General features: G+C 37.3%; 4 protein-coding genes across 10 annotated transcripts in view; 2 read left to right on the top strand and 2 right to left on the bottom strand.

Moving 5' to 3' along the window:
• Positions 1 to 4,039, top strand: part of LOC108749782 (tetratricopeptide repeat protein 21B-like) — an 8,561-nt gene extending 4,522 nt beyond the window's left edge. For 2 of the 3 annotated variants that reach the window (XM_018488741.1, XM_018488742.1), the window contains exons 3-10: positions 122 to 376; positions 493 to 1,214; positions 1,336 to 1,652; positions 1,837 to 2,171; positions 2,365 to 2,572; positions 2,684 to 2,997; positions 3,250 to 3,643; positions 3,787 to 4,025. In XM_018488741.1, coding sequence (XP_018344243.1) covers positions 122 to 376; positions 493 to 1,214; positions 1,336 to 1,652; positions 1,837 to 2,171; positions 2,365 to 2,572; positions 2,684 to 2,997; positions 3,250 to 3,643; positions 3,787 to 4,025 — 2,784 coding nt within the window. Of the gene's footprint in view, positions 1 to 121; positions 377 to 492; positions 1,215 to 1,335; positions 1,653 to 1,836; positions 2,172 to 2,364; positions 2,573 to 2,683; positions 2,998 to 3,249; positions 3,644 to 3,786 lie in introns of all 3 variants that reach the window. The other variant, XM_018488743.1, reaches the window with a different exon arrangement.
• Positions 4,040 to 4,547: 508 nt separating this feature from the next.
• On the bottom strand, positions 4,548 to 9,020 carry LOC108749783 (proton-associated sugar transporter A). Of its 3 annotated transcripts, XM_018488745.1 has the most exons (8): positions 8,873 to 9,020; positions 7,906 to 8,250; positions 7,306 to 7,568; positions 6,883 to 7,137; positions 6,275 to 6,525; positions 5,928 to 6,050; positions 5,306 to 5,719; positions 4,548 to 4,955 (listed from the first exon to the last, which is right to left on the bottom strand). In XM_018488745.1, exons 2-8 carry the CDS (start codon positions 8,103 to 8,105, stop codon positions 4,560 to 4,562), a joined length of 1,902 nt encoding a protein of 633 aa, XP_018344247.1. In that variant the 5' UTR covers positions 8,106 to 8,250; positions 8,873 to 9,020; the 3' UTR covers positions 4,548 to 4,559. The 3 variants fall into 3 exon arrangements, with proteins under 3 accessions (XP_018344247.1, XP_018344248.1, XP_018344246.1); XM_018488746.1 differs by lacking the exon at positions 8,873 to 9,020 and having other exon boundaries at positions 5,306 to 5,695; positions 7,906 to 8,265; XM_018488744.1 differs by lacking the exon at positions 8,873 to 9,020 and having other exon boundaries at positions 7,906 to 8,265.
• Positions 9,021 to 9,852: 832 nt separating this feature from the next.
• On the bottom strand, positions 9,853 to 12,602 carry LOC108749790. Of its 3 annotated transcripts, XR_001939392.1 has the most exons (4): positions 12,364 to 12,602; positions 11,866 to 11,925; positions 9,969 to 10,145; positions 9,853 to 9,886 (listed from the first exon to the last, which is right to left on the bottom strand). XR_001939392.1 is itself a non-coding variant. In XM_018488758.1 (3 exons), the coding sequence occupies exons 1-3, from the start codon at positions 12,593 to 12,595 to the stop codon at positions 10,090 to 10,092; spliced, it is 348 nt and encodes a 115-aa protein (XP_018344260.1). In that variant the 5' UTR covers positions 12,596 to 12,602; the 3' UTR covers positions 9,930 to 10,089. The 3 variants fall into 3 exon arrangements, 2 of the variants coding, with proteins under 2 accessions (XP_018344260.1, XP_018344259.1); XM_018488758.1 differs by lacking the exon at positions 9,853 to 9,886 and having other exon boundaries at positions 9,930 to 10,145; XM_018488757.1 differs by lacking the exons at positions 9,853 to 9,886; positions 9,969 to 10,145 and having other exon boundaries at positions 11,729 to 11,925.
• A 28-nt stretch (positions 12,603 to 12,630) lies between these two features.
• LOC108749789 (synaptic vesicle glycoprotein 2C-like) overlaps positions 12,631 to 12,803 on the top strand; it is a 13,351-nt gene continuing 13,178 nt past the window's right edge. The window contains exon 1 of the mRNA XM_018488755.1: positions 12,631 to 12,651. The gene's annotated coding sequence lies outside the window, so the exon portion shown is untranslated. The remainder of the gene's footprint in view (positions 12,652 to 12,803) is intronic.

Below are 12,803 nucleotides of genomic sequence, written 5' to 3' on the forward strand. Positions count from 1 at the left end.
TCCTGTATATATATATATATATATTCTTTCCTTCTAAAGAATAATCTCTAGATATATCAGTTGAAGTGATTGAGAGATTGAGCAGGTATTACAGAAGTTTATCTTGTGTGTTGCATTTCAGGTGGAGATCATGATGGAGATACAGCCAAACTCAACAAATGTCCAGTTACTGTTTATGTCTGCAAAGATTACTTCCAAAGAAAACAGCATTAAGGCACTCGGTCACTTGGACACAGCGGCAAATATCTTGTTGAAGAGCAGCGAGGGCTTTCCCTATGGTTACGAGTATCTTAGCGAGCTTAAACCAGGATTATGCCTTGAAATTGCAAAGCAACGTTTGATGTATTCTTTGAATAAGTCCCCAATGAGCGACGAGGTAGCTATCTTTCTTAAGGAAGTCAATAAAAGTGAATACATTTTAATTTTTATTTATTATTTAATTATGATGTTGGAAACAAAAAATTGTATCTATCATTCTGTCCTATTTTTAAGCTGAGTAGCGCAGTAGAAAAGGAACCGAGTGTTCGCTTGTTGGAACGACTAGTGGAAGCCTGTCCGGGTTCCAGTGTAGCTGCATTACTGCTCAGCAAGGCCAGAATGCAAAGTGGCGACTATGAGGGTGCACTGATCTTGCTCAGGAGATTATTGGATACGGTAGAACCATCCAATGCGCAAGCCCATCTCTTAATGGCTCAGATTCTGGCATATCAGGGAAAGTATCAGCTTGCTTCGCAGAATCTGGAGGTTGGTCTAAGCTACAACTTCAAGATTCGAGACGAGCCAATCTATCATTTAATCATCGGCATGGTGCAACGAGAGGCTGGTGATCTGCAGAACTGCGTTAAGAGCTGTCAGACAGCTATGTCGCTGGCAGGCTTGACTAGCAGCGCCAATAGAAAATCCGATATGTCTACATCAGACCGAGCGACATTGTATTTAGAGTTGATTGCGGCATATAGCAAGGCAAGACGGTTTGCTGAAGCATTGGCACTTATCGACGAGGCGAAAACAAATCTTGCCGGCACCACTGAACTTGGAAGAATTACCATCGGCACTGCTGAGGTCTATCTAGACATTGGAGAACTGGAGAACGCTATCAGTTGCTTGCGGAACATTCATCCAGGGCAACCATACTACTTGCAGGCACACACCAGATTAGCCGAAATAAATTTGAACTATAAGAAAGATCGCCAGGCGTTTGCTAAATGTTTCAGGTACAAGAAATTAATCTTCATCATCGTCGTTATTTTCTTTGTTAGTTTTTATATTTATTGGACATATTATTTATGTGAAATCTTGAAATGAATATTATTATCGCTGAAATTTACCTTTTAGAGAATTGGTGGAACATTGTCCTGGACCAAAGACGTACAGCATGCTGGGTAATGCTTATATGTCTATACAAGAGCCAGAGAGAGCGATAGAGGCATACGAGCAAGCGCTTTCACAAAATCCGATCAACAAGGCGGATATTGCGAACAAAATGGGCAAAGCGCTTGTCAAAGCGCATCAATACGTGAAAGCGATCAGTTATTACAAAGATATAGTGAAACAGGACAATTGCGCCGCCCTAAAGTTAGATCTGGCTAAATTGTATATGAAGATGAAACAGTATGACAAGGCAGAAGCCACTTTGGTGCAAGAGCTACAAGGTAAATTTATTTCAAAATTAATATTAAATATGAAATTAACACTATATATAAAATTAATAATGTATTAATAATATTTATATTTGTAATAATGTTAAGTAAAAAAAATGTCTGTTTTTAATCATCATATTATACTAGATAGATATTTATTATTATTATTATATCTACTTTCTTCTTCTTTATTTAGATAAACGAGGCGAGTCCGACATTATAAATTTGGAGATGCGAGGACAAGAGTTGTTATTGCTTGCCAAGGTGCGTGAGAAGTCAGGCAATATCAGGGGCGCGTTGGCAACTTTGAAGGAAGCCAAGGAGAATCAACATAGATACATTCAACGTCTTGCCGTTTCACCGGATATTGCAGATCAGAAACATATGCTGGCAAATATCTGTCTGACGATGGCTGACTATGCATCAACCTTACGTAACTATGACGAAGCCATAGTATATTATAAAGAGGCACTGGCTCATAAGCCTACGGATGTGAATGCCCTACTTTCTTTGGCGAAGCTATACATGCAGGTGAATAATATATATAAAATTTGTAAAAAAAATAATTGAAAATCCCAACACTGATTCCGTCTTGATTTTTGATGGAAATATTAGTACAATAGAATAATCTATGAAATAAATATCTTTGGCTCTGATTTATTAAATGGTTGCCAAAAATCCTGATTTCATATATTAATATGAAATATGAATATATACTTATTAGATGAATAACTTGGATCGATGCGCGCAGAATTGTTCAATCTTATTGAACGCCGATCCTAACAACGAGGCTGCGTCCGTGATGATGGCGGATCTCGCATTTCGGAAGGTAGATTTCGATACCGCGGCATTCCATTTTCGACAGTTGCTGTTACGTCAACCTACCTATTGGACTGCCCTAGCAAGACTAATAGAAGTGTCGCGCAGAACAGGTTTCGCATTTGTCAAACTTTTCACTCTTGCTTGAGATATTTTGACCAGGAATTGATTTATATATATATATATATATATATAATATTGATATATTATAATTTGCGTCATAGGTGCTATGGATGACCTCGACGAATGGCTGCAACGCGCGCAGATCACGATGGGTGCTGGCAATGTCGAGGCTGGTTTCTACTACTGCGCCGGATTGCTGGATTGGAGGACGGGTAAACTGAACTCCGCTCTTCGCAACTTCAATTTTGCACGACGCGATCCGGAATGGGGCCAGCAAGCGATCTACAATATGATCGAGATCTGTCTGGATCCGGACGACGACACTACTTTATCGAACGAAGCCTTTAACGACGACGACACCGAATATCAGGATTCAAGAACGATGGCTTTGAGGACGGCTTACCGATTGTTACAGGTATAATTTACATCAATGGTTGCGTTCGGTTTGGACGCTCACGCGCTGCAAATTTCATTTTATCTTCCTTCCACAAATAATAAGTGATAAATAGAATGAGTGTTCAAACAGAACGTAGCTAATGGTTTTTAATACTTACATGTGACTCAATTTAAACCAATTTTTGTTTCATTTGTATCTACTGAGAGTAGTAGTATCAAAAATTTTTACATTTCGGTTGTCTTAATGATTCAAATAAAAACTACATTGTAGGAATTGAATCCCAAGGGTAGTCCTCATGAAGAACTGACCCACAAGCTTCTCAGCAATTTCTTCTTATTGGCCACCAAGCAGAAGTCTAATATTGAGAAAGCCTTGCAGGACTGTACTGCGTTGGCCAGTCAAGAGACTTTGAGAGATCATGTAGGACCCGCTCTCGGTATGGCCACCGCACACATCCTGTTGAAGCAAACGCCGCGTGCCCGAAATCACTTGAAGCGCGTTAGCAAGAATGTTTGGACGTTCGAGGATGCTGAGTACTTGGAGCGTTGCTGGCTGCTGCTGGCGGACATCTATGTGCAATCCAGCAAGTACGAGCTGGCGAACGAATTGCTGAAGCGAGTGCTGCAGCACAACGCTACCTGCGTGCGAGCTCACGAGCTTTCCGGTTAGATTAGGATTTTAAATTATACGGAATAATACATAAAATATTGAATCGCATTTCAATCGCTGAGCTGAGTTCTGTTGTGAAATATTGTTCATCCAAAGGCTTAAAATTTATAATAGGCTTAAAGGTATCTTCATTTTCAGGCTACATCGCTGAAAAAGATCAGAATTATCGTGAAGCGGCAGCGAGATACGGTCAGGCTTGGAAATGTGGCGGCAAAACGAAATTATCGGTGGGCTATAAGCTGGCTTACTGTTGTTTGAAGGCGAAAGTCTACGCCGACGCGATCGAAGCGTGTAACGAAGTGCTGAAACAGAATACGGATTATCCGAGGATCAGGAAAGACATTTTGGAAAAGTGTATTAATAATCTTCGCACGTGAGCATCTGGATTCATTCGAGCTTGATACATTGATCGATGATTTACTTGTTATGTTACACATTGTATACACATTCGTCTTTTCTCGTTATCAATAAAGATATATAATATATCACTTCAAACTGTTTAGGAAAAATAAATGTTTATATAACCTGTTTAAAACAAATAAATATTTCTGAAACATAGCAGGTTGTAATATTAATCGATAGTTTATTCGCTAGCAAAATATACGATAACATCAAAGTTGCTTGAGACGCGAAACGGACGAAATCATCAGATAATGCAATCACTAAAATGACAATTATTGATTAATGATTAGTGCAGTGATTAATTGGCTATGATTATCTTATAATCTATCCAGCTTAACATTTGGCTTATTATCTTAATTATCTTGCCATTATCTAAATATAAGCTAACGGAATTTTATATCTTCGGATATAACAATTATTCTACCTTCTCTGCGAAGTTGACTTACGAACAATTATTGAAACATTAATCAACGGCTTACGATACGGCCTGATCGATTGACGAGCAAGATTTACAGATCCAGGTACATAATTTGCGTGGCCGAGGCCGCGCCGCACATCGCCAGGATACTGGCAACGTAAACTACCGCTGCGGTAGTGCCCGTGAAGCTAACGATCGTGCCCAAACAGCAGGACAGCAGGAACTGTGCGAGGAATACCATCGAGGAGACAATGGCGACGTCGGTCCCCAGGCCGCGCACAAAACCGCCGGAAACTGCATCGCCCGCAGTCGTCAGGTCGAAAGTCGAAGACGCGTGGTAGTGCGCCACAAGTAGGTAGGGCATGGTGAACAATGTAGAATACATGACGCCAGCGGTCCATGAGAAGAGGATAACGCCAGCTGGATGCTTCGTCACAGCCATCAGAAGCATACCGACGCTATAGAAGAGCAGCCCGTAGATATAAACCTAGATGGGCATAAATATTTAATGGATAAAAAAAAGCAAAGATATTTTTATTTTAAACACTCTTTCTAGACTGTAAAACTAATTACATATAATTTCAGTTCAAAAGTTTATAATATATTTATTAAAAGATTTTCTAATCTTTACAGTGAACTGATAATCAAAAGGTTTTAAATATAAACAGTTTGGAACATAAATATATTTTGTATCTTAAAATTCTAATGGACAATGTTCTACACTAGAAAATGCTTAATTTGTAAATACATTTTTTAAGAAGAATGGATAAAAATTGATTACAACATTAAACTAAGTGGTATAATACTGATGTCGATTAAGCGTAACGAAGTTCTTACTTTACGCGCTCGGAAACGCTTGATCAGCCGCTCGATGATCAGTGAATAGCACGAGCAGGACAACGAGTACATGGACATGCCCCAGCATCCGAATCGCACGCCCTCCTCGTAAAGCTCACGCTCGTCGGTGTCCGCGGGTGCCTGCGGATTCCCGCCGAACACCGCCTCGCCTACGAAGTCCGTGAAGTATAGGGAATAGCAGACGTGCGCCATCCAGCAGAAGAGATTCGTCAGGCACACCTGGCGAAGACTGCGTGGCATGTAAATGATGGACAGCAGGTACTCTTTCAAAGATGCCGTGTGGTTTACTTCACCCTCGACATCATCGAAGCCGTAATTGATGTGACTGCCTTCGGAGACTGGTTCCTCGGAACAGTCGGAGGGTTGCGTCTGGAGCGGACGGAGGACGAATTCCTTGATTGATAATTTTATACTGGTGTTTATTAATAATTTTTCTTTATCAAATATATTCCTATTAATTTTTCAGTTCCACGCTTACAATGCTTAGGCAGTTAAACGCTTGTCACTTCGGTCAAATTATGAAATCGCAGCTAAAATGAGAATTCTAAGTGAAATATGCTATTGGATTACATGTCAAGATAAAAACAATTTCTGAACTTACTTCCGTTTTAGAGGGATCTGTTTCGTGCTCAACATCAAAGGCGCCGTATGTTTTTGACTCGTCAGGGATGATTTTTTCACGTTCCTCTTGTTTTTTCTCTGTTCCTTGGTTTTCTTCTGAAGCCTAACACAAAAGAAATATCGGTGTATTAAATGACCCTGTACGAAAAAATATTTTATATCTTGTAATATTTTTAGAAATATATGAAGAATCCAAGCTTGTCATATATAAAAATCAGATGTAAAAAATAAAGAATAAAATTATACAAAAATTTTGAAAAATATGAAGCACTTTGTTACCAGAAGAAAAATAAAAATGATAAGCAACACGTTATAAGCGAAGTTCACCTTCGGCTCGCTCATTTTCCGACACTGATCTCGTTCGAGTAGTTCAAGAGGGATCTCTTTAAAGCTGGTAATGGTACATATGACACAGATGATAAAGATGATCGTGATGAGAGTAAAGGTGACATGCAGATGTCCGCCTAGCATAACACCGAGCGACGTGGCATCCCAATTGATGCCACCCAAACCGTAGCCCATGAATCCTCCCAATCCTGCCATTATGGTGAACGTGCTTAGGCCTTTAGCATGATCCTCTGTGAAAACGTTAATCAAATAAATAGAAAAATCGCCTTTAGAGTTTATCAAACTGTATAATTAATTCTTGTTTTTTCACATTCAATATTTGCATTTGTACTTAAAAAGATCGAATTTTATTTCTTTATAGGTTTTTTACAATGTCTTAAGAGAGGTATATGTGTGTTAGTAATATTATTACCAAATAAACGATCAATTCAAAATTTATGAATTATTTTAGTTGCAAATCCGCAAATTTGTAATCGGCGCTTATATAAATGAAAAAGTTTATATAAATGAAAAAGAAATTTAAAATTCAAATGAAAACGATAAGTCTGTTTTTTACAGCTGAAGTAGTGTGCATTTTTTTTACTCACCAGGTACAGTGACGTCGAGAAGGTACGCCCTCGCTGGACTTTGACAGCCGTCAGCGTCGAAGTCGAGCAGCACCGTGCCGAGAATAGTGAAGAAGATGCCCCAGGAATGCGAGGAAGCCCTTTCAGATCCGGATATTACCTCCTCGGGTAGCTTCGCCGTTGTGCGATGTCCGAGTGGGATCGTCTCGTTCGTATGGACCGAAGTATCGCCGAAGACATAGCCGATGTGTTCACCATTTGGCACCAAGATGAGACCTTTGCAAAAATGCAAAAGTTCACTCGCCTCTTTTAATGCTCAAATATACGCTACAGAAACGTTAAAACAGAAATGTATATAAGAATAATGGCAATTGAATGAAAGAAAATAAAAAATATCACCGATATCACTTAAAATCAAGAGACACGAAGACGTTTGTGACTTGCCTATAAAAACTCCCAGAGCCAACAGGAGAATGAAGGGTCGTCTCCTGCCGTATTTGAGTTTACAACGATCGCTCATGCTGCCAAGAATGGGCGTCACGAAGAAGCCCACAAGAGGACTCAATGCCCACACCAGCGTCATGTGCTGGTGATCGACGCCGATTTTGAGTAACGTCGGCGAGACGAAAGCCGTCTCCGCCGCATACGAGAACTCGATCCCCATAACAGCTGCCGAAACTCTTACCAGTTCGGCGCGGGTCTTCTTTCTGAGATTATTAGGAATAATAAATAAAGAAAAAGAAAACTGATATTTATATATATTTAGTACAATATTACAATATATTTTATTAAATGTGAATGTAAATATTACTACTTTTAAAAAGTGTTCCAATTTATACAAAAGATTTGAGAAATGCCCTAAGTTACAAAATTATACAGAAATTCTGAAAAATGTTGATGTATGTGTGTGTGTGTGTGTGTGTGTGTGTGTGTGTGTGTGTGTGTAAATTCTGAAAAATTATATGAAGAATTTGAAGTAAAATTTGACTAGGAAATACACTGATATATATATATTCACAGTTGACTAAACGTGGGATTTTTCACCTATAGATGTGAGAATAATCGTCCAAAGTACTCTCTAATTTGGGTGGTCCCCGTAAATGATGTCTCAGCCCATCTAGGCCTTGATCCAGATTCAAACCGTTTTTCCACTCCTTCCACACGCTCCATCGTTCCTTGATGGTGTCGCGAACACCATGAATTCTGCCCATGAGTCCTTCGTACTCGTGCAATTTGTCTACCATGGTCGACCCTTATCTCGCACGACACAGGATAAACAATGTAACGATGGAATATTCGAGCGTATTAAGGTGCATCATTGTTCAAAAAAGTCACACTGATCGAACCGTGATTTCCATATCTTTTTCTCGCGACCTATACGCGCGTCAACTATAAAAAATATTATTCGATCACAGATATCTTCATTAAAAATAATTTCAATTGAATTTATATTTACATTTATAATTTACATTTAATTTTTAAAAACAGTCACATAATTCAATCATAAAGGTTTCATGTTAGTTCTCTATTTATTTCAATAAATAGGAGATAAATCAGTAATAAAATAAATAAAAACGTAATTTTAATCTTTTATTGACCAACCATAATTCATTATTTTATTTCTATCACAATGCGTGTGTGTGTAAAGCAGATTAATCTTCTTGAATTAAGAATCTCCACATCGCATTTTCTGTCGCGTCACAACTTATTTTAATTAAATACGAGTAATCCAAGTAATAAAAAACGTCACAAAGAATTTTTAATCTCAAGCATTTTAGATTGTTGACAGGATTTTGGCAGAAATACGAGTCATTTGCGAGTCGGCTGGATCACATCGCGACTCGCGCGAGAAAGCGCGGACGCAGACGGACGACGGATGACTGATCGCCAAGCGAGCACCCCCGCTGCAAACTCACCGCTGCGGAAGCAAGCACAAAGCTCGAGAAATGCCCGCGCAATCTCAGGAGAAGCAATCACAATGTCTTTTGTCGAACGCTCATTCTTGACTCACCGAAATGAGCTCTGTGATGCGATCAGGGCAGTTCATTGCCCATGAAATCTTCTAATTAACGTGCCAGAAGAATCTCTTCAGTTTCAAGGATGATCGAGTCGAAATGTAGGTCGACCTTTAAATTTGCAATTCGGAGTTGCTTCGTGAATTCGACCTGTTTAAAGAAGAAAAAGAGGATTATGTTGTGTAATTATTTTTAAAATTATATAATAAAAAATATTTTGTGTTTGTTTTAAAAACAGTTTATTCAAGTCTTTTTAAAAATTTTGTGTTAAATTTTTAACATATTAATTGTTAGAATATTACTTTTTAACATAGAGCTAACAAATTTTGAGTTAAATTAACACAAAAATTTGAGTGGATCATTTGGGACATTTGAAATGCGTTAATTAAATTGAACACCAATTTTCCAAATGTATATATCACAAAAAAAAAAACAGTTTTATTTTGTAATATCTAAAAAATAATTTTGATGGACTATCAAAATAATTATGTAGGAATATGATTAGATACTCAAATATGATTAGATGCACGAAGTTTTGACATTCAAGCAACCAGTTGGAGCATCCTATATAGTTATTTTGATACTCCAAATTATGTTCAAATTTATATCTAACTTTTAAATTCTTAAATACTTTAACAAAATCTTCTTTTCGTACATGATGTAGAAATATGATTCTCTTACAATTTAATAAAAGAAATATCCCTCGCAATCAATATAGCAGGGCCATGATTTCATCTCGATGAACAAATCTTGAGAAACTCGTTGGATCTTGCATTTTTCTTTACAGTAATGGTAGGAGGTTTACACGATGTCCAATAAGAGAGAAATGTTTCGCTCTTTCTTTCCTGGCATACACAATCCGATTACCACGTATACCAGTAAATATGTCTTGGTAAATCGAGCAAACACCGACGTCTATTCATTTCGCGCGTGCTCTCTCTCTCTCTCTCTCTCTCCTCTCTCTCTCTCTCTCTGGCTCGCCCGCTCTCTTTTTTTTGCGCTATCTGATCCTGGTTAAATAAATAAATAGATTACAAGGACAAACAATGAATAAGGAAATAAATAAGTTTTATACAACGGATCGATCAATACATCGTTTATCGACGCTAACACGCAGCTTCGACCAAGGCCATTCACGCAATGGAAGCTTCGTACATTGTAGGTCTTCATGGCCGTTGATGTTCAATGCCCGATGTTGGCGAAGCTTTAATAATTATCCTCTTAAATTCTCTTTGAAATATCGAACATTATAAGATTGAATCTTCACACCTACATAGTTGGGATATTAATTTAACACTTCGTATTATGTCCTAAATGGTCCACTAAAATTCTTGTGTTAATTTAACATAAGATAAATATATTAGCAAGTAACACAAATATTATGTACATAATTAATTTTATAACATTTTTGGTGTTAATTATTTACATAATATTTGTGTTTACATACAATTTTTATTAAATAAATTGTGGAAGCATATTTCTTCAAATCAGTCAAATCTATTAAAAACAATTTTTTTCAAATACTTGCTACAAATTTTGCCGACAAAGGACATCAAATTTGATGTAAATGATGTTATATTTAATGACATCAGCAAATTGGTGGCAAATATAACAAAATTGACTAATAAAACAACAAATTGTCAGCAAAATCGTGCAAAGCTTGCTGATAATCTGACAGCAAATTGATAGCAAGAACTGACCAAAACCGAAAGTTTTGAACAGTTTTGCCGACAATTTGTTCTCATTTTATATCAGCAAGCTTTATCGGATTAATATGGAAACAGTTGACACCAATTTGCTGAATATTTTGATTGAATTTGCCAGCAATTTGTAAGTCAATTGCTAACATTTTGCCGACTGTATTAAATTTATACATTTTATTCAATATAATTAACATTTATAATATATGTTATATTCTAAGAAACGTTAAATATCAATTTAATCATATTATATGTGTGTGTGTGTGTGTGTGTGTGTGTGTGTGTGTTAAATTTACATTTGGAAAATTCATAAAAAATTCACTCTAAGAATTTTATAATAAAACCAGCTTTAGCACAAATATAAAATATTTTTATGCGGGAGGCTGCCAAATCCTTTTTTTTATTTTTACATGTGTAAAAAAATGTTCTTAATATATCAAACAAACGCGACATCTTACTTATGACTTCTTTATTTACGAATATAGTCTCTTCTTTTTTAAACGAGTTGTTGATACTAAGTACTAAGTACTAAGTCGTATTAAAAGCGAAAGCCTTTTCGCAGAGAGAAAATAACGTAATCCAACGTTGATAAAAAAACATACAAAGAAAATTTTAGAATCTGAAACGAATGAGGATCTCGCTTTCTTCTCTGCTTTGGATTTTATTCTTGGATTTCAAATCATCAAACATTACAAAACGTTCGAGAATCAATCCACATTTTCCCGTCCTCGGAAGTAATACACTTCGAGACGCAAGTTTATTTCACCGAAGGACGTCGGGAAGCCGATTGAAACCGCCCTCTCTCTCGTCTCCGGCCTTTTAAAAGAACGTGGACGAATGCGGCAGGATACAATTTCCTCGCAGGAAATTACGTCCACGAGAATCCGCGTCAGAGGAGCGTTTCGTTAACGTGCGGTGGCTATTTTCCACGCGCTTTTAAACCGCAGGGGATCAATATTCATTGTCGTCACCATTGCCGTTAATGTCGCCGACGGTGTTAAATACTCGAGGGGATACATTATCACTGATGAGTTGCCAAGAGAAAGGTATCGCGACAGAGAAGCGAGGGGAATACTGTAACGTGCCGGAAATGTGAGTACGAAATTGTAATGAGATCCAAAGATTCTGGATTGATTCCGAGAGTCCGATCATGATCTGAAAATCTGGCGAAATGGACATCAATGGACGGACGGAAAAGGTGCTTTATGAGCGCACATATATTTACCTGCCGTCGATTTGGCAAACGTCAATAGAGTTACAATTAATTATAGTTTTCGCTTGAACCTTACTTGTTCTAATTAAGGCATCTCGGGTGTGTCGATACGCATCAATCGCTTCCGCAGGGCCGACTTGAGAAAACAGATCAAACATCTTCAAGTTTTTATTTATTATTGAAAATGACAATTAGATTATATTTATCTGTTCAATTTTATTAAGAAGAATAATTGGTCAAATTATAATAATATATATACAGAGTATTCTAGCTAACGAGACTTTTATCTTTGCAGGATAAAGTCGAATAAAAATTATACGTATATGTGTTATTTATACATATTATATACTTTATATATTTATATGTACTTTTATGTATTCATAGCTTTATTACTTGAAAATTAAATAAAATATATGCATTATTTCCAAATGACATTAGATCGCGCACTTCTTTTAGAAAGTTAACTATTATTGGTTTCAATTTACATCTAAAAGAGAAATTTCCCAATTCTTTTATAAAACTCGGAATCTTTGTCCAGTGCCTAAATAAAGAAACGACGAACCTTTTCCATTACCTTGATATAGTGAGATTATCTTGATATGTGTGTTTATTATCGAAGAACCTATCGTGGCGCTGAAGAATCTACTGTCGACCCTGCGCGTTCCTTTGTCATTGGCCCATATTCGTCTAAATATCGCGTTGTACCTGAAGCAGTTAGGGTCGCGGCCACCGAAAGTAGTGAATGACGAGACTGCTGTCACCCACGAGGAAACATCGCGTCCATTCGTCGATTCGACGTATCTCATTCCGATTCCGAAGAGCTCCTGTGCGTTTCTGCTTCAGCACCATTTCTCTAAAAAGGGTGAGAAATGTATTTGCATTTGTCTCTTCATTTGTACACGATGTAAAATGAGTATAAAACAACGTTACGTATTCAATCACAAGCAATTTGGAAGATAATTCAACATTTTGCTAGAAAATATAATTTCTTAATAGAATGACAAGCAGTAAAAT

This window comes from Trachymyrmex septentrionalis, unplaced genomic scaffold (assembly GCF_001594115.1).
Source record: "Trachymyrmex septentrionalis isolate Tsep2-gDNA-1 unplaced genomic scaffold, Tsep1.0 scaffold312, whole genome shotgun sequence".
NCBI classification, from domain to species: Eukaryota; Metazoa; Arthropoda; class Insecta; order Hymenoptera; family Formicidae; genus Trachymyrmex; species Trachymyrmex septentrionalis.